Raw genomic sequence first — 23,524 nt, 5'->3', positions numbered from 1 at the left:
CCTTTCCCCCTCTGGGACCGGTTGTCACAGTGCGTTAGATACACTGTCCTTTCCCCCTCTGGGACCTGGTGTCACAGTGCAGTTAGATACACTGATCCTTTCCCCCTCTGGGAGCGGGTGTCACAGTGCGTTAGATACACTGCCTTCCCCCCTCTGGACCGGGTGTCACAGTGCGTAGATACACTGTCCTTTCCCCCTCTGGGAGCGGGTGTCACAGTGCGTTAGATACACTGTCCTTTCCCCCCTCTGGGACCGGGTGTCACAGTGCGTTCGATACACTGTCCTTTCCCCCTCTGGGACCGGGTGTCACAGTGCGTTAGATACACTGTCCTTTCCCCCTCTGGGACCGGGTGTCACAGTGCGTTAGATATGATACTGAGTTATCCTTTCCCCCTCTGGGACCGGGTGTCACAGTGCGTTAGATACACTGTCCTTTCCCCCTCTGGGACCTGGGTGTCACAGTGCGTTAGATACACTGTCCTTTCCCCCTCTGGGACCGGGTGTCACAGTGCGTTAGATACACTGTCCTTTCCCCCTCTGGGACTGGGTGTCACAGTGCGTTAGATACACTGTCCTTTCCCCCTCTGGGACCGGGTGTCACAGTGCGTTAGATACACTGTCCTTTCCCCCTCTGGGACCGGGTGTCACAGTGCGTTAGATACACTGTCCTTTCCCCCCTCTGGGACCGGGTGTCACAGTGCGTTAGATACACTGTCCTTTCCCCCTCTGGGACCGGGTGTCACAGTGCGTTAGATACACTGTCCTTTCCCCCTCTGGGACCGGGTGTCACAGTGCGTTAGATACACTGTCCTTTCCCCCTCTGGGACCGGGTGTCACAGTGCGTTAGATACACTGTCCTTTCCCACTCTGGGACCGGGTAGCAGTGCGTTAGATACACTGTCCTTTCCCCCTCTGGGACCGGGTGTCACAGTGCGTTAGATACACTGTCCTTTCCCCATCTGGGACCGGGTAGCAGTGCGTTAGATACACTGTCCTTTCCCCCTCTGGGACCGGGTGTCACAGTGCGTTAGATACACTGTCCTTTCCCCCTCTGGGACCGGGTGTCACAGTGCGTTAGATACACTGTCCATTCCCCCTCTGGGACCGGGTGTCACAGTGCGTTAGATACACTGTCCTTTCCCCCTCTGGGACCGGGTGTCACAGTGCGTTAGATACACTGTCCTTTCCCCCTCTGGGACCGGGTGTCACAGTGCGTTAGATACACTGTCCTTTCCCCCTCTGGGACCGGGTGTCACAGTGCGTTAGATACACTGTCCTTTCCCCCTCTGGGACCGGGTGTCACAGTGCGTTAGATACACTGTCCTTTCCCCCTCTGGGACCGGGTGTCACAGTGCATTAGATACACTGTCCTTTCCCCCTCTGGGACCGGGTGTCACAGTGCGTTAGATACACTGTCCTTTCCCCCTCTGGGACCGGGTGTCACAGTGCGTTAGATACACTGTCCTTTCCCCCTCTGGGACCGGGTGTCACAGTGCGTTAGATACACTGTCCTTTCCCCCTCTGGGACCGGGTGTCACAGTGCGTTAGATACACTGTCCTTTCCCCATCTGGGACCGGGTAGCAGTGCGTTAGATACACTGTCCTTTCCCCCTCTGGGACCGGGTGTCACAGTGCGTTAGATACACTGTCCTTTCCCCCTCTGGGACCGGGTGTCACAGTGCGTTAGATACACTGTCCTTTCCCCCTCTGGGTCCGGGTAGCAGTGTGTTAGATACACTGTCCTTTCCCCCTCTGGGACCGGGTGTTACAGTGCGTTAGATACACTGTCCTTTCCCCCTCTGGGACCGGGTGTCACAGTGCGTTAGATACACTGTCCTTTCCCCCTCTGGGACCGGGTGTCACAGTGCGTTAGATACACTGTCCTTTCCCCCTCTGGGACCGGGTGTCACAGTGCGTTAGATACACTGTCCTTTCCCCCTCTGGGACCGGGTGTCACAGTGCGTTAGATACACTGTCCTTTCCCCCTCTGGGACCGGGTGTCACAGTGCGTTAGATACACTGTCCTTTCCCCATCTGGGACCGGGTAGCAGTGCGTTAGATACACTGTCCTTTCCCCCTCTGGGACCGGGTGTCACAGTGCGTTAGATACACTGTCCTTTCCCCCTCTGGGACCGGGTGTCACAGTGCGTTAGATACACTGTCCTTTCCCCCTCTGGGACCGGGTGTCACAGTGCGTTAGATACACTGTCCTTTCCCCATCTGGGACCGGGTAGCAGTGCGTTAGATACACTGTCCTTTCCCCCTCTGGGACCGGGTAGCAGTGCGTTAGATACACTGTCCTTTCCCCCTCTGGGACCGGGTGTCACAGTGCGTTAGATACACTGTCCTTTCCCCCTCTGGGACCGGGTGTCACAGTGCGTTAGATACACTGTCCTTTCCCCCTCTGGGACCGGGTGTCACAGTGCGTTAGATACACTGTCCTTTCCCCCTCTGGGACCGGGTGTCACCGTGCGTTAGATACACTGTCCTTTCCCCCTCTGGGACCGGCTGTCACAGTGCGTTAGATACACTGTCCTTTCCCCCTCTGGGACCGGCTGTCACAGTGCGTTAGATACACTGTCCTTTCCCCCTCCGTGTTGTCTGATTTCTCTCTCTCTCTCTCTCCAGTCCTTTGATGTCTCTGCGAGTCGGGAACGAGCCTCCCAGCGTTCTGGAACCTCATCATGCCGTCCCCCCACTGGGCACCCCCCGAACGAGCGCCGCCGACAGACCCGCCCCCTCGAACCCGGCCCCCGGCCTGACTCCTGTCTCTGATCGGCTGGGATCCCCGGCCACTCCCCCGAGGGTCGGTCAGGGGCACCGAGCCACGCCCAGGCGCCGGACCCCACGCCCGGCGCGCCCTGCCGGCTCCCCGCTCGAGCGGCTGGCTGGCCGCGTCCTGTCCGTCAACCTGGAGGACTGCCTGCCCCTCAACGTGACGCCAGAAGCTCCGCCGACCCCCCCGAGGGTCACCCGCAACGGGGTGAGTATTCCGGGGTGCGCCGCATCCTTGTCTGTGCTGCCCCCCCTCTCTCTGCGGGCCGCGCCCCCCTGGCCCCCCTCTCTCTGCGGGCCGCGCCACCCTGGCCCCCCCCCCTCTGCGGGCCGCGCCCCCCTGGCCCCCCTCTCTCTGCGGGCCGCGCCACCCTGGCCCCCCCCCCTCTGCGGGCCGCGCCACCCTGGCCCCCCTCTCTCTGCGGGCCGCGCCACCCTGGCCCCCCTCTCTCTGCGGGCCGCGCCACCCTGGCCCCCCTCTCTCTGCGGGCCGCGCCACCCTGGCCCCCCTCTCTCTGCGGGCCGCGCCACCCTGGGCCCCCCCTCTGCGAGCCGCGCCACCCTGGGCCCCCCCCCTCTGTGGGCCGTGCCACCCTGGGTCCCCCCCTCTGCGGGCCGCGCCACCCTGGGTCTCCCCCTCTGTGGGCCGCGCCACCCTGGCCCCCCCCCCTCTGTGGGCCGCGCCACCCTGGCCCCCCCCCCCTGTGGGCCGTGCCACCCTGGCCCCCCCCCCCTCTGTGGGCCGCGCCACCCTGGGTCTCCCCCCTCTGTGGGCCGCGCCACCCTGGTCCCCCCCCTCTGCGGGCCGCGCCACCCTGGTCCCCCCCCTCTGCGGGCCGCGCCACCCTGGTCCCCCCCCTCTGCGGGCCGCGCCACCCTGGCACCCCCCTCTGCGGGCCGCGCCACCCTGAGTCTCCCCCTCTGCGGGCTGCGCCACCCTGGGTCCCCCCCTCTGCGGGCTGCGCCACCCTGGGTCCCCCCCTCTGCGGGCTGCGCCACCCTGGGTCCCCCCCTCTGCGGGCTGCGCCACCCTGGGGTCCCCCCCCCCTCTGTGGGCCACGCCACCCTGGGCCCCCCCCCCTCTGCGGGCCGCGCCACCCTGGGCCCCCCCCCCTCTGCGGGCCGCGCCACCCTGGGCCCCCCCCCTCTGCGGGCCGCGCCACCCTGGGCCCTCCCCCTCTGCGGGCCGCGCCACCCTGGGTCTCCCCCTCTGCGGGCCGCGCCACCCTGGGCACCCCCCTCTGCGGGCCGCGCCACCCTGGGCCCCCCCTCTGGGCCGTGCCACCCTGGCCCCCCCCCCCTCTGTGGGCCGCGCCACCCTGGGTCTCCCCCCTCTGCGGGCCGCGCCACCCTGGTCCCCACCCTCTGCGGGCCGCGCCACCCTGGTCCCCCCCCTCTGCGGGCCGCGCCACCCTGGTCCCCCCCCTCTGCGGGCCGCGCCACCCTGGCCCCCCCCTCTGCGGGCCGCGCCACCCTGGGTCCCCCCCCTCGGCGGGCTGCGCCACCCTGAGTCCCCCCCTCTGCGGGCTGCGCCACCCTGGGTCCCCCCCTCTGCGGGCTGCGCCACCCTGGGTCCCCCCTCTGCGGGCTGCGCCACCCTGGGTCCCCCCCTCTGCGGGCTGCGCCACCCTGGGTCCCCCCCTCTGCGGGCTGCGCCACCCTGGGTCCCCCCCTCTGCGGGCTGCGCCACCCTGGGTCCCCCCCTCTGCGGGCTGCGCCACCCTGGGTTCCCCCCTCTGCGGGCTGCGCCACCCTGGGGTCCCCCCCCCTCTGTGGGCCACGCCACCCTGGGGTCCCCCCCTCTGCGGGCCGCGCCACCCTGGGCCCCCCCCCCCTCTGCGGGCCGCGCCACCCTGGGCCCCCCCCCCCCTCTGCGGGCCGCGCCACCCTGGGCCCCCCCCCTCTCTGCGGGCCGCGCCACCCTGGGCCCCCCCCCTCTGCGTGCCGCGCCACCCTGGGCCCTCCCCCTCTGCGGGCCGCGCCACCCTGGGCCCTCCCCCTCTGCGGGCCGCGCCACCCTGTGTCTCCCCCTCTGCGGGCCGCGCCACCCTGGGCCCTCCCCCTCTGCGGGCCGCGCCACCCTGTGTCTCCCCCTCTGCGGGCCGCGCCACCCTGTGTCTCCCCCTCTGCGGGCCGCGCCACCCTGGGCCCTCCCCCTCTGCGGGCCGCGCCACCCTGGGTCACCCCCTCTGCGGGCCGCGCCACCCTGGTCCCCCCCCCTCTGCGGGCCGCGCCACCCTGGGCCCTCCCCCTCTGCGGGCCGCGCCACCCTGGTCCCCCCCCCTCTGCGGGCCGCGCCACCCTGTGTCTCCCCCTCTGCGGGCCGCGCCACCCTGGGTCACCCCCTCTGCGGGCTGCGCCACCCTGGTCCCCCCCCCTCTGCGGGCTGCCCTGCAATGGTGTGTGGGCAGGTGCATGGCAGATGCAGTATAATGTGGATAAGTGTGAGGTTCTCCACTCTGGTAGCAATAATAGGAAGGCAGATTATTACCTGAATGGGTGCAAACTGAGAGAGGCGGATACTCAGTGAGACCTTGGAGTCCTGGTGCATCAGTCGCTGAGAGTAAGCTTGCAGGTCCAGCTGGCAGTGAAGAAGGCTAATGGTATGTTGGCCTTCACAGCGAGAGGATTGGAGTTTAGGGATAGGGAGGTTTTGCTGCAATTGTACAGGGCGTTGTAGAGGCCACACAAAGAACAGTACAGCACAGGAAACAGGCCCTTCGGCCCTCCAAGCCTGTGCCGCTCCTTGGTCCAACTAGACCAATCGTTTGTATCCCTCCATTCCCAGGCTGCTCATGTGACTATCCAGGTAAGTCTTAAACGATGTCAGCGTGCCTGCCTCCACCACCCTACTTGGCAGCGCATTCCAGGCCCCCACCACCCTCTGTGTAAAAAACGTCCCTCTGATGTCTGAGTTATACTTCGCCCCTCTCACCTTGAGCCCGTGACCCCTCGTGATCGTCACCTGGGAAAAAGCTTCCCACTGTTCACCCTATCTATCCCCTTCATAATCTTGTACACCTCTATTAGATCTCCCCTCATTCTCCGTCTTTCCAGGGAGAACAACCCCAGTCTACCCAATCTCTCCTCATAGCTAAGACCCTCCATACCAGGCAACATCCTGGTAAACCTCCTCTGCACTCTCTCTAACGCCTCCACGTCCTTCTGGTAGTGCGGCGACCAGAACTGGACGCAGTACTCCAAATGTGGCCTAACCACCGTTCTATACAGCTGCATCATCAGACTCCAGCTTTTATACTCTATACCCCGTCCTATAAAGGCAAGCATACCATATGCCTTCTTCACCACCTTCTCCACCTGTGTTGCCACCTTCAAGGATTTGTGGACCAGGTCCCTCTGTGTTTCTATACTCCTGATGACTCTGCCATTTATTGTATAACTCCTCCCTACATTATTTCTTCCAAAATGCATCACTTCGCATTTATCCGGATTAAACTCCATCTGCCACCTCTCCGCCCAACTTTCCAGCCTATCTATATCCTGCTATATTGCCCGACAATGCTCTTCGCTATCCGCAAGTCCGGCCACCTCCATCACACCTGGACTATTGTGGGCAGTTTTGGTCTCCTTATCTGAGGAAGGATGTCCTTGTTATAGAGGGAGCGCAGCGAAGGTTTACCAGGCCGATTCCTGGGATGGCAGGTCTGTCACATGAGGAGAGACTGAGTGGGCGAGGATAATATTCACTGGAGTTTGGAAGAGTGAGAGGGGATCTCATAGAAACTTATAAAATTCTAACAGGGTTAGATTCAGAAAGAATGTTCCCGACGTTGGGGGGAGTCCAGAACCAGGGGGGGTTTGAGGATAAGGGGGGTGACCTTTTAGGGACTGAGGTGGGAGAAATGTCTTCACCCAGAGGGTGGTGAATGTGTGGAATTCACTCCCACGGAAAGTAGTTGAGGACAAAACGTTGTGTGGTTTCAGGATGAAATGGGATCTGGATCTTGGGGCGAGAGGGATGTGGGGGGAGGGGAAGGGGGGGGGGGGGATTGGGATATTGACTTGGGTGATCAGCCGTGTTGGGGATGAATGGCGGGCCAGGCTGGAAGGACCGAATGGCCGCCTCCCGATTCTGTTTTCAATGTTTCTCTCGCTCTTTTTGCCCAGGTGTCGTGGAAGAGCTCAGGATCCAGCCCAGAGACACCGCCACCGAGCACCAGGTAAGGAGGATCCCCACTCCCGATAGATCTGATACCCCCGCACCTCACCCTGACGACAGAGGGAGGGGTTACACGCTGAGCAGGCGACCCCTTTCAGCGACTCGCTGCCCGTGGGATCTTGCTGTGCACCCCTTTTGCGTGGCTGGCGTCGGGAATGGCCACAGCACCTGGCATCATGTTGGCCAAAGGCCCTGATGTGGCGTGGGGCGGGAGGGGGGGGGTGAATCAACTTATTTTGCCGTGAGACTAATCTCTCCCCCCCCTCACCCCCACTCCTCTTTCTCTCTCTCTCGCCCCCCCCTTCTCCCTCTCTTCCCCCCCCCTCTCTCTCTCGCCCTACCCGTCTCCCTCCAGGTTGAACACGTGGCAGTCCTCCCCGGCGATGGAGTCCGCTTCCGGGACGCTGCGCGATGGGGAAACGGACAAACGGCCGCTTGGGGACCGTCTGGACTGTGACTGTCTGGGTAGGTCAGACACGTCCCTGGAACAGAGGGGCTGAGAGTGGGGGAGGAGGGTGTGTGTCACTGATGTGTGGGACGGAGTGGGCGGGGTTAGGATTTGCCTTGGTAATCAGTCCCTTCGTGTCCAAAGATGTGTAGGTTGGGTGGATTGGCCATGCTAAATTGTCCCTCAGTGTCCAAAGATGTGTAGGTTGGGTGGATTGGCCATGCTAAATTGTCCCTCAGTGTCCAAAGATGTGTAGGTTGGGTGGATTGGCCGTGCTAAATTGCCCCTTAGTGTCCAAAGATGTGAAGGTTGGGTGGATTGGCCATGCTAAATTGCCCCTTAGTGTCCAAAGATGTGAAGGTTGGGTGGATTGGCCATGCTAAATTGCCCCTTAGTGTCCAAAAATGCGTAGGTTGGGTGGATTGGCCATGCTAAATTGTCCCTTAGTGTCCAAAGATGTGTAGGTTGGGTGGATTGGCCATGCTAAATTGTCCCTTCGTGTCCAAAAATGCGTAGGTTGGGTGGATTGGCCATGCTAAATTGTCCCTTAGTGTCCAAAGATGTGCAGGTTAGGTGGATTGGCCATGCTAAATTGTCCCTTAGTGTCCAAAGATGTGTAGGTTAAGTGGATTGGCCGTGCTAAATTGCCCCTTAGTGTCCAAAGATGTGTAGGTTAGGTGGATTGGCCATGCTAAATTGTCCCTTATTGTCCAAAGATGTGTAGGTTAGGTGGATTGGCCATGATAAATTGTCCCTTACTGTCCAAAGATGTGCAAATTAGGTGGATTGGCCATGCTAAATTGTCCCTTACTGTCCAAAGATGTGCAAATTAGGTGGATTGGCCATGCTAAATTGTCCCTTACTGTCCAAAGATGTGTAGGTTAGGTGGATTGGCCGTGCTAAATTGCCCCTTAGTGTCCAAAGATGTGTAGGTTGGGTGGATTGGCCGTGCTAAATTGCCCCTCAGTATCCAAAGATGTGCAGGTTAGGTGGATTGGCCATGCTAAATTGCCCCTTAGTATCGAAAGATGTGTAGGTTAGATGGATTGGCCATGCTAAATTGTCCCTTAGTGTCCAAAGATGTGTAGGTTAGGTGCATTGGCCATGCTAAATTGCCCCTTAGTGTCCAAAGATGTGTAGGTTAGGTGGATTGGCCATGCTAAATTGTCCCTTAGTGTCCAAAGATGTGTAGGTTAGGTGGATTGGCCATGCTAAATTGTCCCTTAGTGTCCAAAGATGTGTAGGTTAGGTGGATTGGCCATGCTAAATTGCCCCTTAGTATCCAAAGATGTGCAGGTTAGGTGGATTGGCCGTGCTAAATTGTGCCTTAGTGTCCAAAGATGTGCAAATTAGGTGGATTGGCCATGCTAAATTGCCCCTCAGTGTCCAAAGATGTGTGGGTTAGGTGGATTGGCCATGCTAAATTGTCCCTTAGTGTCCAAAGATGTGTAGGTTAGGTGGATTGGCCATGCTAAATTGTCTCCGAGTGTCGGGATTAGCAGGCCGGATACGCGGATAGGGCCCGGGTGTGGTTGATGGGCTGAATGGCCTCCTTCTGGACTGCAGCGATTCTATAATTCTATGCCCGCCATGAGGAAAGGGACCTATTTATCCCTACTCTGCTTCCTGTGTCTCCGCCTCTTTCCGTTTCCATCCATTCAAACAATCTGCCTTGTTGTTGTGTCTGTTGCTAACATTCTCTCTCTCTCCCTCTCTCTCCCTCTCTCCGCAGGTCCCACTGGAAGTTGTGGCCAACCCCCCAGCCGGCACCCACCTCCCCAGCATTCAGCCAGCCCGCCCGAGAGTCCCTCCTACCCGTACAGCCGCTGGAAGCTCTCCCCCTTCATCCAGACGGTCCGCTCGAAGCTGGAAAGTTTCGCTGGGATCTTCCTGTCCCCGGTGCGGACGCACCTGGCCTGGCCCAGCCCCGCTCCCGCTCCCAGCGCCGTCGCGGCCAGCCCGGCCCCCGTCGCTGGCGAGGGGGACCGAGGCCCCGAGGCTTCGCTGAGCCCTCGGGCCGTCAACATTCAAGTGAAGATTGCCATCTCGGGCGAGGCGGCCACCACCCCCTCCCTTTCCTCTTCTCCCTCCAGCCCCCAACACCGCCTCAGTCGTAGCCAGTCCTGCCCGGATCTCCCCTCGCAGCCCCCCCGCCCGCCGCCCCTCCCCCGCCCGCCCCCCCGCGCCCCCCGGCACCGGCGCCACACCCTGGGGGGCGCCGAGCCGGCCCGGGAGCTGGGGGCGGGCGGCGGCGAGCAGTGCCAACGGCGCAGGACCCTCCCCCCTTTCCCCCGCGCCCTCCTCTGCCTCCGCAAGGAGGTCTACCCCGACCGACGGCCCGCCACCCCGCCCCGCAGAGAAGGGGGGCTCCCCCGGCGCTCCCCCGTCGGCTGGGATGGGGCAGCTGGCAACACCGCAGACCGAGGGAGCTCACCGTCCAGGTAACTCTGCGCAGGGGAGGGAGAGGGGAGGAGGAGGGGGGGCGGCATGGTGGTTGGCGGATGGTAACTAGTGGCGTGCCGCAGGGATCGGTACTGGGGCCTCAACTATTTACCATTTATATAGACGATCTGGAGGAGGGGACTGAGTGTAGGGGAACAAAGTTTGCAGACGACACAAAGATAAGTGGAAAAGTGAATCGTGTGGAGGGCGTAGAAGGTCTGCAGAGAGATTTGGACAGGCTGAGTGAGTGGGCGAGGATCTGGCAGATGGAGTATAACGTTGAGAAATGCGAGGTTATACACTTTGGAGGAAATAATAGCAAATTGGATTATTATCTAAATGGAAAGTAATTACAACATGCTGCTGTGCAGAGGGACCTGGGGGTCCTTGTGCATGAGACGCAAAAACCCAGTCTGCAGGTACAACAGGTGATCAAGAAGGCAAATGGGATGTTGGCCTATATCGCGAGGGGGATAGAATATAAAAGCAGAGATGTCTTGCTGCATCTGTACAGGGCATTGGTGAGGCCGCAGCTGGAATACTGTGTGCAGTGTTGGTCCCCTTATTTGCGGAAGGATATATTGGCCTTGGAGGGAGTGCAGAGAAGGTTCACCAGGTTGATACCAGAGATGAGGGGTGTTGATTATGAGGAGAGACTGAGCAGATTGGGTTTGTACTCGTTGGAATTTAGAAGGCTGAGGGGGGATCTTATAGAGACCTATAAGATAATGAAGGGGCTGGATAGGGTAGAGATGGAGAGATTCTTTCCACTTAGAAAGGAAGCTAGAACTAGAGGGCACAGCCTCAAAATAAAGGGGGGTCGGTTTAGGACAGAGTTGAGGAGGAACTTCTTCTCTCAGAGGGTGGTGAATCTCTGGAATTCTCTGCCCACTGAAGTGGTGGAGGCTACCTGGTTGAATATGTTTAAATCACGGATAGATGGATTCCTGATCGGTAAGGGAATTAGGGATCAGGCGGGTAAGTGGAACTGATCCACTTCAGATCAGCCATGATCTTATTGAATGGCGGGGCAGGCTCGAGGGGCAAGATGGCCTACTCCTGCTCCTATTTCTTATGTTCTTAAAGTGGGTTAGCTCTGCTGTCTCTCAGCGTTGGACCCGGGTTCGATTCCCGGCTCGGGTCACTGTCTGTGTGGAGTCTGCACGTTCTCCCCGTGTCTGCGTGGGTTTCCTCCGGGAGCTCCGGTTTCTTTCCACAGTCCAAAGATGTGTAGGTTAGGTGGATTGGCCATGCTAAATTGTCCCTTAGTGTCCAAAGATGTGTAGGTTAGGTGGATTGGCCATGCTAAATTGTCCCTTAGTGTCCAAAGATGTGCAGGTTAGGTGGATTGGCCATGCTAAATTGCCCCTTAGTGTCCAAAGATGGGCAGGTTAGGTGGATTGGCCATGATAAATTGCCCCTTAGTGTCCAAAGATGTGCAGGTTAGGTGGATTGGCCGTGCCAAATTGCCCCTTAGTGTCCAAAGATGTGCGGGTTAGGTGGATTGGCCATGCTAAATTGCCCCTTAGTGTCCAAAGATGTGCGGGTTAGGTGGATTGGCCATGCTAAATTGCCCCTTAGTGTCCAAAGATGTGTAGGTTAGGTGGATTGGCCATGCTAAATTGCCCCTTAGTGTCCAAAGATGTGCGGGTTAGGGGGATTGGCCATGCTAAATTGTCCCTTAGTGTCCAAAGATGTGCAGGTTAGGTGTATTGGCCGTGCAAAATTGCCCCTTAGTGTCCAAAGATGGGCAGGTTAGGTGGATTGGCCATGCTAAATTGCCCCCAAGTGTCCAAAGATGTGCAGGTTAGGTGGATTGGCCATGCTAAATTGTCTCTTAGTGTCCAAAGATGTGTAGGTTAGGGTGGATTGGCCATGCTAAATTGTCCCTTAGTGTCCAAAGATGTGTAGGTTAGGTGGATTGGCCATGCTAAATTGTCCCTTAGTGTCCAAAGATGGGCAGGTTAGGTGGATTGGCCATGCTAAATTGTCTCTTAGTGTCCAAAGATGTGTAGGTTAGGTGGATTGGCCATGCTAAATTGCCCCCTTAGTGTCCAAAGATGGGCAGGTTAGGTGGATTGGCCATGCTAAATTGCCCCCTTAGTGTCCAAAGATGTGTAGATTAGGTGGATTGGCCATGCTAAATTGTCTCTTAGTGTCCAAAGATGTGCGGGTTAGGTGGATTGGCCATGCTAAATTGCCCCTTAGTGTCAGGGGGACGAGCTAGGGTAAATGCATGGGGTTATGGGGATAGGGTGGGATTGTGGTTGGTGCAGACTCGATGGGCCAAATGGCCTCCTTCTGCACTGTAGGATGATATGATTCTAGAGAGGGGAGGAGGAGGGAGGGAAGATGAAGGGGGACGGGAAACGGTGGGGGGTGGCGGGACGCGAGGGGGGGGGTAACTGTCTGTCTCTCTCTCGCTGTAACACTGATCCCCGCTGTCCTGCTTTGCTCAGACAGGGCTCCCCAGCGGCTGACGGACTGGAGACCCTGTCGCGGGTGGTTCTGCTAAACGGGGGTCCCGTCACAGAGCGTGAGGAGCCCCCCGATGTGGGTGGCAGCACCCCGAAGGCACGCAATCGACACCATCGCGGTGGCCACTGCCAGGACACTGTGACCAGAGAACAGGTCAGAGCGGCTGGAGGGGGGTTACAGAGATAGGGAGGGGGTGTAGGGGGCTGGAGGAGGTTACAGAGATAGGGAGGGGGTGTAGGGGGCTGGAGGGGGTTACAGAGATAGGGAGGGGGTGTAGGGGCTGGAGGAGGTTACAGAGATAGGGAGGGGGTGTAGGGGGCTGGAGGGGGTTACAGAGATAGGGAGGGGGTGTAGGGGGCTGGAGGAGGTTACAGAGATAGGGAGGGGTGTAGGGGCTGGAGGGGGTTACAGAGATAGGGAGGGGGTGTAGGGGGCTGGAGGGGGTTACAGAGATAGGGAGGGAGTGTAGGGGCTGGAGGAGGTTACAGAGATAGGGAGGGGGTGTAGGGGCTGGAGGAGGTTACAGAGATAGGGAGGGGATGTAGGGGGCTGGAGGGGGTTACAGAGATAGGGAGGGGGTGTAGGGGGCTGGAGGGGGTGTAGGGGGCTGGAGGGGGTTACAGAGATAGGGAGGGGGTGTAGGGGGCTGGAGGGGGTCACAGAGATAGGGAGGGGGTGTAGGGGGCTGGAGGAGGTTACAGAGATAGGGAGGGGGTGTAGGGGGCTGGAGGGGGTTACAGAGATAGGGAGGGGGTGTAGGGGCTGGAGGAGGTTACAGAGATAGGGAGGGGGTGTAGGGGGCTGGAGGGGGTTACAGAGATAGGGAGGGGGTGTAGGGGGCTGGAGGAGGTTACAGAGATAGGGAGGGGTGTAGGGGCTGGAGGGGGTTACAGAGATAGGGAGGGGGTGTAGGGGGCTGGAGGGGGTTACAGAGATAGGGAGGGAGTGTAGGGGCTGGAGGAGGTTACAGAGATAGGGAGGGGGTGTAGGGGCTGGAGGAGGTTACAGAGATAGGGAGGGGGTGTAGGGGGCTGGAGGGGGTTACAGAGATAGGGAGGGGGTGTAGGGGGCTGGAGGGGGTTACAGAGATAGGGAGGGGGTGTAGGGGGCTGGAGGGGGTTACAGAGATAGGGAGGGGGTGTAGGGGGCTGGAGGGGGTTACAGAGATAGGGAGGGGGTGTAGGGGGCTGGAGGGGGTTACAGAGATAGGGAGGGGGTGTCGGGGGCTGGAGGGGGTTACAGAGATAGGGAGGGGGTGTAGGGGGCTGGAGGGGGTTACAGAGATAGGGAGGGGGTGTAGGGGGCTGGAGGAGGTTACAGAGATAGGGAGGGGTGTAGGGGCTGGAGGAGGTTACAGAGATAGGGAGGGGGTGTAGGGGGCTGGAGGGGGTTACAGAGATAGGGAGGGGGTGTAGGGGGCTGGAGGGGGTTACAGAGATAGGGAGGGGTGTAGGGGCTGGAGGAGGTTACAGAGATAGGGAGGGGGTGTAGGGGGCTGGAGGGGGTTACAGAGATAGGGAGGGGTGTAGGGGCTGGAGGGGGTTACAGAGATAGGGAGGGTGTGTAGGGGGCTGGAGGAGGTTACAGAGATAGGGAGGGGTGTAGGGGGCTGGAGGGGGTTACAGAGATAGGGAGGGGGTGTAGGGGGCTGGAGGAGGTTACAGAGATAGGGAGGGGTGTAGGGGCTGGAGGAGGTTACAGAGATAGGGAGGGGGTGTAGGGGGCTGGAGGAGGTTACAGAGATAGGGAGGGGGTGTAGGGGGCTGGAGGAGGTTACAGAGATAGGGAGGGGGTGTAGGGGCTGGAGGAGGTTACAGAGATAGGGAGGGGGTGTAGGGGGCTGGAGGAGGTTACAGAGATAGGGAGGGGTGTCGGGGCTGGAGGAGGTTACAGAGATAGGGAGCGGTGTAGGGGGCTGGAGGAGGTTGCAGAGATAGGGAGCGGTGTAGGGGGCTGGAGGAGGTTACAGAGATAGGGAGGGAGTGTAGGGGCTGGAGGAGGTTACAGAGATAAGGAGGGGGTGTAGGGGCTGGAGGAGGTTACAGAGATAGGGAGGGGGTGTAGGGGGCTGGAGGGGGTTACAGAGATAGGGAGGGGGTGTAGGGGGCTGGAGGGGGTTACAGAGATAGGGAGGGGGTGTAGGGGGCTGGAGGGGGTTACAGAGGTAGGGAGGGGGTGTAGGGGGCTGGAGGGGGTTACAGAGATAGGGAGGGGGTGTAGGGGGCTGGAGGGGGTTACAGAGATAGGGAGGGGGTGTAGGGGGCTGGAGGAGGTTACAGAGATAGGGAGGGGGTGTAGGGGGCTGGAGGGGGTTACAGAGATAGGGAGGGGGTGTAGGGGGCTGGAGGAGGTTACAGAGATAGGGAGGGGTGTAGGGGCTGGAGGAGGTTACAGAGATAGGGAGGGGGTGTAGGGGGCTGGAGGAGGTTACAGAGATAGGGAGGGGGTGTAGGGGGCTGGAGGAGGTTACAGAGATAGGGAGGGGGTGTAGGGGCTGGAGGAGGTTACAGAGATAGGGAGGGGGTGTAGGGGGCTGGAGGAGGTTACAGAGATAGGGAGGGGTGTCGGGGCTGGAGGAGGTTACAGAGATAGGGAGCGGTGTAGGGGGCTGGAGGAGGTTGCAGAGATAGGGAGCGGTGTAGGGGGCTGGAGGAGGTTACAGAGATAGGGAGGGAGTGTAGGGGCTGGAGGAGGTTACAGAGATAAGGAGGGGGTGTAGGGGCTGGAGGAGGTTACAGAGATAGGGAGGGGGTGTAGGGGGCTGGAGGAGGTTACAGAGATAGGGAGGGGGTGTAGGGGCTGGAGGAGGTTACAGAGATAGAGAGGGTGTGTCGGGGCTGGAGGGGGTTACAGAGATAGGGAGGGGGTGTCGGGGGCTGGAGGAGGTTACAGAGATAGGGAGGGGTGTAGGGGCTGGAGGAGGTTACAGAGATAGGGAGGGGGTGTAGGGGGCTGGAGGAGGTTACAGAGATAGGGAGGGGGTGTAGGGGGCTGGAGGAGGTTACAGAGATAGGGAGGGGGTGTAGGGGGCTGTAGGAGGTTACAGGGATAGGGAGGGGTGTAGGGGCTGGAGGGGGTTACAGGGATAGGGAGGAGTGTCGGGGCTGGAGGAGGTTACAGAGATAGGGAGGGGGTGTAGGGGGCTGGAGGAGGTTACAGAGATAGGGAGGGGTGTAGGGGCTGGAGGAGGTTACATAGATAGGGAGGGGTGTAGGGGCTGGAGGGGGTTACAGGGATAGGGAGGAGTGTCGGGGCTGGAGGAGGTTACAGAGATAGGGAGGGGTGTAGGGGGCTGGAGGAGGTTACAGGGATAGGGAGGGGGTGTAGGGGCTGGAGGAGGTTACAGGGATAGGGAGGGGGTGTAGGGGCTGGAGGGGGTTACAGGGATAGGGAGGAGTGTCGGGGCTGGAGGAGGTTACAGAGATAGGGAGGGGGTGTAGGGGCTGGAGGAGGTTACAGGGATAGGGAGGGGGTGTAGGGGCTGGAGGAGGTTACAGAGATAGGGAGGAGTGTCGGGGCTGGAGGAGGTTACAGGGATAGGGAGGGGGTGTAGGGGCTGGAGGAGGTTACAGGGATAGGGAGGGGGTGTAGGGGCTGGAGGAGGTTACAGAGATAGGGAGGAGTGTCGGGGCTGGAGGAGGTTACACAGATAGGGAGGGAGGGGATGTGAAGGCATCGTGGGGATTGGAAAATGAGGATGTTACTCGGTGTCTGTGTTTCTTACAGCGACAGGATTCCTCCGGACGGGAAAAGCTCGGAAAAGTCTCGCGATTTCGCATTCGGAAAACTCCAGTGAAATCTCAGACCAACCTCACCCCCATGGGTCTACCCAAACCAACACGGTAAGCGTCTGTACACTGACTGGTGTCTCTCAGTCCCCTCTCTCTCTCAGGGAGATATCTGGACACTGACTGGTGTCTCTCAGTCCTCTCTCTCTCAGGGAGATATCTGTACACTGACTGGTGTCTCTCAGTCCCCTCTCTCTCTCAGGGAGATATCTGGACACTGACTGGTGTCTCTCAGTCCTCTCTCTCTCAGGGAGATATCTGGACACTGACTGGTGTCTCTCAGTCCCCTCTCTCTCAGGGAGATATCTGTACACTGACTGGTGTCTCTCAGTCCCCTCTCTCTCTCAGGGAGATATCTGTACACTGACTGGTGTCTCTCAGTCCCCTCTCTCTCTCTCAGGGAGATATCTGTACACTGACTGGTGTCTCTCAGTCCTCTCTCTCTCAGGGAGATATCTGTACACTGACTGGTGTCTCTCAGTCCTCTCTCTCTCAGGGAGATATCTGTACACTGACTGTGTCTCTCAGTCCTCTCTCTCTCTCTCAGGGAGATATCTGTACACTGACTGGTGTCTCTCAGTCCCCTCTCTCTCAGGGAGATATCTGTACACTGACTGGTGTCTCTCAGTCCCCTCTCTCTCTCTCAGGGAGATATCTGTACACTGACTGGTGTCTCTCAGTCCCCTCTCTCTCTCTCAGGGAGATATCTGTACACTGACTGGTGTCTCTCAGTCCCCTCTCTCTCTCTCTCGGGGAGATATCTGTACACTGACTGGTGTCTCTCAGTCCCCTCTCTCTCTCAGGGAGATATCTGTACACTGACTGGTGTCTCTCAGTCCTCTCTCTCTCACTCAGGGAGATATCTGGACACTGACTGGTGTCTCTCAGTCCCCTCTCTCTCTCAGGTAGATATCTGTACACTGACTGGTGTCTCTCAGTCCTCTCTCTCTCTCAGGGAGATATCTGTACACTGACTGGTGTCTCTCAGTCCCTCTCTCTCAGGGAGATATCTGTACACTGACTGGTGTCTCTCAGTCCTCTCTCTCTCAGGGAGATATCTGTACACAGACTGGTGTCTCTCAGTCCTCTCTCTCTCTCTCAGGGAGATATCTGTACACTGACTGGTGTCTCTCAGTCCCCTCTCTCTCTCTCTCAGGGAGATATCTGTACACTGACTGGTGTCTCTCAGTCCTCTCTCTCTCTCTCAGGGTGATATCTGTACACTGACTGGTGTCTCTCAGTCCTCTCTCTCTCTCAGGGGGATATCTGTACACTGACTGGTGTCTCTCAGTCCCCTCTCTCTCTCTCAGGGGATATCTGTACACTGACTGGTGTCTCTCAGTCCCCTCTCTCTCTCTCTCAGGGGGATATCTGTACACTGACTGGTGTCTCTCAGTCCCCTCTCTCTCAGGGGGATATCTGTACACTGACTGGTGTCTCTCAGTCCCCCCTCTCTCTCTCTCTCAGGGAAATATCTGTACACTGACTGGTGTCTCTCAGTCCTCTCTCTCTCTCTCAGGGAGATATCTGTCCACTGACTGGTGTCTCTCAGTCCTCTCTCTCTCAGGGAGATATCTGTACACTGACTGGTGTCTCTCAGTCCTCTCTCTCTCTCTCAGGGAGATATCTGTACACTGACTGGTGTCTCTCAGTCCCCTCTCTCTCTCTCTCTCAGGGAGATATCTGTACACTGACTGGTGTCTCTCAGTCCCCTCTCTCTCTCTCAGGGAGATATCTGTACACTGACTGGTGTCTCTCAGTCCCCTCTCTCTTTCTCAGGGTGATATCTGTACACTGACTGGTGTCTCTCAGTCCCCTCTCTCTCTCTCCGGGAGATATCTGTACACTGACTGGTGTCTCTCAGTCCCCCCTCTCTCTCTCAGGGAGATATCTGTACACTGACTGGTGTCTCTGTCTCTCTTGTAGACTGAATAAGAAGGAGTTTAGTCTGGAAGAAATCTACACAAACAAGAATTACAAAGCACCGACAGAGAAACGGTAAGAGCTCTGCAGATATGTTTGCTGGGAGTGTTTGATGGGGGACAGTGTAGTGGGAGCTTTACTCTGTATCTAACCCCGTGCTGTACCTGTCCTGGGAGTGTTTGATGAGGACAGTGTAGAGGGAGGTTTACTCTGTATCTAACCCCGTGCTGTACCTGTCCTGGGAGTGTTTGATGGGGGACAGTGTGGAGAGAGCTTTACTCTGTATCTAACCCCGTGCTGTACCTGTCCTGGGAGTGTTTGATGGCGGACAGTGTAGAGGGAGCTTTACTCTGTATCTAACCCCGTGCTGTACCTGTCCTGGGAGTGTTTGATGGGGGACAGTGTAAAGGGAGCTTTACTCTGTATCTAACCCCGTGCTGTACCTGTCCTGGGAGTGTTTGATGGGGGACAGTGTAGAGGGAGCTTTACTCTGTATCTAACCCCGTGCTGTACCTGTCCTGGGAGTGTTTGATGGGGGACAGTGTAGAGGGAGCTTTACTCTGTATCTAACCCCGTGCTGTACCTGTCCTGGGAGTGTTTGATGGGGACAGTGTTGAGGGAGCTTTACTCTGTATCTAACCCCGTGCTGTACCTGTCCTGGGAGTGTTTGATGGGGACAGTGTAGAGGGAGCTTTACTCTGTATCTAACCCCGTGCTGTCCCTGTCCTGGGAGTGTTTGATGGGGACAGTGTAGAGGGAGCTTTACTCTGTATCTAACCTCGTGCTGTACCTGTCCTGGGAGTGTTTGATGGGGGACAGTGTAGAGGGAGCTTTACTCTGTATCTAACCCCGTGCTGTTCCTGTCCTGGGAGTGTTTGATGGGGACAGTGGAGAGGGAGCTTTACTCTGTATCTAACCCCGTGCTGAACCTGTCCTGGGAGGGTTTGATGGGGGACAGTGTAGAGGAGCTTTACTCTGTATCTAACCCCGTGCTGAACCAGTCCTGGGAGTGTTTGATGGGGACAGTGGAGAGGGAGCTTTACTCTGTATCTAACCCCGTGCTGTACCTGTCCTGGGAGTGTTTGATGGGGACAGTGTAGAGGGAGCTTTACTCTGTATCTAACCCCGTGCTGTACCTGTCCTGGGAGTGTTTGATGGGGGACAGTGTAGAGGGAGCTTTACTCTGTATCTAACCCCGTGCTGAACCTGTCCTGGGAGTGTTTGATGGGGACAGTGTAGAGGGAGCTTTACTCTGTATCTAACCCCGTGCTGTACCTGTCCTGGGAGTGTTGATGGGGACAGTGTAGAGGGAGCTTTACTCTGTATCTAACCCCGTGCTGTACCTGTCCTGGGAGTGTTTGATGGGTCGGACAGTGTAGAGGGAGCTTTACTCTGTATCTAACCCCGTGTTGTACCTGTCCTGGGAGTGTTTGATGGGGACAGTGTAGAGGGAGCTTTACTCTGTATCTAACCCCGTGCTGTCCCTGTCCTGGGAGTGTTTGATGGGGGACAGTGTAGAGGGAGCTTTACTCTGTATCTAACCCCGTGCTGTACCTGTCCTGGGAGTGTTTGATGGGGGACAGTGTAGAGAGAGCTTTACTCTGTATCTCACCCCGTGCTGTCCCTGTCCTGGGAGTGTTTGATGGGGACAGTGTGGAGGGCGCTTTACTCTGTATCTAACCCCGTGCTGTACCTGTCCTGGGAGTGTTTGATGGGGACAGTGTAGAGGGAGCTTTACTCTGTATCTAACCCCGTGCTGTACCTGTCCTGGGAGTGTTTGATGGGGACAGTGCAGAGGGAGCTTTACTCTGTATCTAACCCCGTGCTGTACCTGTCCTGGGAGTGTTTGATGGGGGACAGTGTCGAGGGAGCTTTACTCTGTATCTAACCCCGTGCTGTACCTGTCCTGGGAGTGTTTGATGGGGACAGTGTAGAGGGAGCTTTACTCTGTATCTAACCCCGTGCTGTACCTGTCCTGGGAGTGTTTGATGGGGGACAGTGTAGAGGGAGCTTTACTCTGTATCTAACCCCGTGCTGTACCTGTCCTGGGAGTGTTTGATGGGCGACAGTGTAGAGGGAGCTTTACTCTGTATCTCACCCCGTGCTGTACCTGTCCTGGGAGTGTTTGATGGGGAGTGTAGAGGGAGCTTTACTCTGTATCTAACCCCGTGCTGTACCTGTCCTGGGAGTGTTTGATGGGGACAGTGTTGAGGGAGCTTTACTCTGTATCTAACCCCGTGCTGTACCTGTCCTGGGAGTGTTTGATGGGGACAGTGTCGAGGGAGCTTTACTCTGTATCTAACCCCGTGCTGTACCTGTCCTGGGAGTGTTTGATGGGGACAGTTTAGAGGGAGCTTTACTCTGTATCTAACCCCGTGCTGTACCTGTCCTGGGAGTGTTTGATGGGGACAGTGTAGAGGGAGCTTTACTCTGTATCTCACCCCGTGCTGTACCTGTCCTGGGAGTGTTTGATGGGGGACAGTGTAGAGGGAGCTTCACTCTGTATCTAACCCCGTGCTGTCCCTGTCCTGGGAGTGTTTGATGGGGGACAGTGTCGAGGGAGCTTCACTCTGTATCTAACCCCGTGCTGTACCTGTCCTGGGAGTGTTTGATGGGGGACAGTGTCGAGGGAGCTTCACTCTGTATCTAACCCCGTGCTGTACCTGTCCTGGGAGTGTTTGATGGGGACAGTGTAGAGGGAGCTTTACTCTGTATCTCACCCTGTGCTGTACCTGTCCTGGGAGTGTTTGATGGGGGACAGTGTAGAGGGAGCTTCACTCTGTATCTAACCCCGTGCTGTCCCTGTCCTGGGAGTGTTTGATGGGGGACAGTGTCGAGGGAGCTTCACTCTGTATCTAACCCCGTGCTGTACCTGTCCTGGGAGTGTTTGATGGGGGACAGTGTAGAGGGAGCTTTACTCTGTATCTAACCCCGTGCTGTACCTGTCCTGGGAGTGTTTGATGGGGACAGTGTCGAGGGAGCTTTACTCTGTATCTAACCCCGTGCTGTACCTGTCCTGGGAGTGTTTGATGGGGGACAGTGTCGAGGGAGCTTCACTCTGTATCTAACCCCGTGCTGTACCTGTCCTGGGAGTGTTTGATGGGGGACAGTGTCGAGGGAGCTTCACTCTGTATCTAACCCCGTGCTGTACCTGTCCTGGGAGTGTTTGATGGGGACAGTGTCGAGGGAGCTTCACTCTGTATCTAACCCCGTGCTGTCCCTGTCCTGGGAGTGTTTGATGGGGGACAGTGTCGAGGGAGCTTCACTCTGTATCTAACCCCGTGCTGTACCTGTCCTGGGAGTGTTTGATGGAGACAGTGTAGAGGGAGCTTTACTCTGTATCTAACCCCGTGCTGTACCTGTCCTGGGAGTGTTTGATGGGGGACAGTGTAGAGGGAGCTTTACTCTGTATCTAACCCCGTGCTGTCCCTGTCCTGGGAGTGTTTGATGGGGGACAGTGTCGAGGGAGCTTCACTCTGTATCTCTCTCCGTGTCCACAGTTCCTTTGAGACGATCTTCGAGGAGCCGGTTCGGAGGAACGGTCTGTTGGTGCTGACGGGCCAGAGGAGGCTCAAGCGGGTGTTGGAATTTCAGGATAGCAGTGTTCCCCGGAAGCGGAGGCTTCGACAGCGCTTGAGGCAGGCGCAGAGGGGGGCGTCCTGGTCCCGCAGTCTGCGTTCCGCCGTGAGGGACAGCCAACTGGAGCTAATATTGCAGCAGCGACTGGCCGATTTAGAGACACTGTCTGTGTCCGAGGAGGGGTAGCGCTGTCTGTGGGAGGGTTCTCCGTGCTCCTCCACCAGCGCCCCCCACGCGAGGTCTCCCCCTCCTCCCCCCCCGACCCCGCGATGTCTCCCCCTCCCTCCCCTGACCCCGCGAGGTCTCACCCTCCCCCCCGACCCCGCGATGTTTCCCCCTCCCTCCCCTGACCCCGCGAGGTCTCACCCTCCCCCCCTGACCCCGCGAGGTCTCTCCCTCCTCCCCCCTGACCCCGCGAGGTCTCCCCCTCCTCCCCCCTGACCCCGCGAGGTCTCCCCCTCCTCCCCCCTGACCCCGCGAGGTCTCCCCCTCCCTCCCCCCCCTGACCCCGCGAGGTCTCACCCTCCCCCCCTGACCCCGCGAGGTCTCTCCCTCCCCCTCCCTGACCCCGCGAGGTCTCCCCCTCCCCCCCCCCTGACCCCGCGAGGTCTCCCCCCCCCCCCCCCCCCGACCCCGCGAGGTCTCTCCCTCCCCCTCCCTGACCCCGCGAGGTCTCCCCCTCCCCCCCCCTGACCCCCCGAGGTCTCACCCTCCCCCCCCCCCTGACCCTGCGAGGTGTCCCCCTCCCCCCGAGGTCTCACCCTCCCCCCCCCCCCCCCCGACCCCGTGAGGTCTCTCCCTCCCCCTCCCTGACCCCGCGAGGTCTCCCCCTCCCCCCCCTTGACCCCGCGAGGTCTCCCCCTCCCCCCTCCCCGACCCCGCGAGGTCTCCCCCTCCCCCCTCCCCGACCCCGCGAGGTCTCCCCCTCACCCCTCCCCGACCCCGCGAGGTCTCCCCCTCCCCCCCCCCCTCCCCCCCGAGGTCTCTCCCTCCCCCCCCCCCCCGACCCCGCGAGGTCTCTCCCTACCCCCCCCCCCCGACCCCCCGAGGTCTCTCCCTCCCCCCCCCCCGACCCCGCGAGGTCTCTCCCTCCCCCCCCCCCCCTGACCCCGCGAGGTCTCTCCCTCCCCCCCCCCCTGACCCCGCGAGGTCTCTCCCTCCCCCCCCCTGACCCCGCGAGGTCTCTCCCTCCCCCCCCCTGACCCCGCGAGGTCTCTCCCTCCCCCCCCCTGACCCCGCGAGGTCTCTCCCTCCCCCCCCCCTGACCCCGCGAGGTCTCTCCCTCCCCCCCCCCTGACCCCGCGAGGTCTCTCCCTCCCCCCCCCCCTGACCCCGCGAGGTCTCTCCCTCCCCCCCCCTGACCCCGCGAGGTCTCTCCCTCCCCCCCCCTGACCCCGCGAGGTCTCTCCCTCCCCCCCCCTGACCCCGCGAGGTCTCTCCCTCCCCCCCCCCTGACCCCGCGAGGTCTCTCCCTCCCCCTCCCTGACCCCGCGAGGTCTCTCCCTCCCCCCCCTGACCCCGCGAGGTCTCCCCCTCCCTCCCTGACCCCGCGAGGTCTCTCCCTCCCCCTCCCTGACCCCGCGAGGTCTCCCCCTCCCCCCCTGACCCCGCGAGGTCTCTCCCTCCCCCCCCTGACCCCGCGAGGTCTCCCCCTCCCCCCCTGACCCCGCGAGGTCTCCCCCTCCCCCCCTGACCCCGCGAGGTCTCTCCCTCCCCCCCCCCCTGACCCCACGAGGTCTCCCCCTCCCCCCCTGACCCCGCGAGGTCTCCCCCTCCCCCCGGCGACCCCTCACACACTCAGTACGACGGGCGTTGTTTTAATGAGAAAATATATATATTTTCATATCTCACTTTTGTACTTGTTGTACGTTGTACTGTATAAAAAAACCTCCCTCCCCCCCTCCCTCCCTC

General features: G+C 59.6%; 1 protein-coding gene across 3 annotated transcripts; it reads left to right on the top strand.

Moving 5' to 3' along the window:
* Positions 1–2,631: 2,631 nt before the first annotated feature.
* Positions 2,632–22,204, top strand: LOC144489708 (proline-rich protein 14-like). Of its 3 annotated transcripts, none has more exons than XR_013497024.1 (9): positions 2,632–2,983; positions 6,904–6,956; positions 7,311–7,420; positions 9,136–9,844; positions 12,305–12,476; positions 16,050–16,165; positions 18,038–18,109; positions 21,535–21,914; positions 22,158–22,204. XR_013497024.1 is itself a non-coding variant. In XM_078207564.1 (8 exons), exons 1-8 carry the CDS (start codon positions 2,636–2,638, stop codon positions 21,797–21,799), a joined length of 1,845 nt encoding a protein of 614 aa, XP_078063690.1. In that variant the 5' UTR covers positions 2,632–2,635; the 3' UTR covers positions 21,800–22,105. The 3 variants fall into 3 exon arrangements, 1 of the variants encoding a protein (XP_078063690.1); XR_013497023.1 differs by lacking the exon at positions 22,158–22,204 and adding an exon at positions 22,002–22,075; XM_078207564.1 differs by lacking the exon at positions 22,158–22,204 and having other exon boundaries at positions 21,535–22,105.
* The last annotated feature ends 1,320 nt before the right edge of the window (positions 22,205–23,524 follow it).

This window comes from Mustelus asterias, unplaced genomic scaffold (genome assembly GCF_964213995.1).
Source record: "Mustelus asterias unplaced genomic scaffold, sMusAst1.hap1.1 HAP1_SCAFFOLD_2458, whole genome shotgun sequence".
In the NCBI taxonomy this organism is placed as follows: Eukaryota; Metazoa; Chordata; class Chondrichthyes; order Carcharhiniformes; family Triakidae; genus Mustelus; species Mustelus asterias.
This window is presented reverse-complemented; position numbering and strand designations above follow the sequence as displayed.

What these genes read in the sequence shown, in the direction of transcription:
- LOC144489708 (XM_078207564.1), top strand. Translation starts at nt 2,636, where the DNA reads ATGTCTCTGCGAGTCGGGAACGAGCCTCCCAGCGTTCTGGAACCTCAT. An exon ending in ACACCGCCACCGAGCACCAG is followed by an intron (nt 6,957 to 7,310) that starts GTAAGGAGGATC and finishes GTCTCCCTCCAG; the next exon opens with GTTGAACACGTGGCAGTCCT. An exon ending in CGAGGGAGCTCACCGTCCAG is followed by an intron (nt 9,845 to 12,304) that starts GTAACTCTGCGC and finishes TGCTTTGCTCAG; the next exon opens with ACAGGGCTCCCCAGCGGCTG.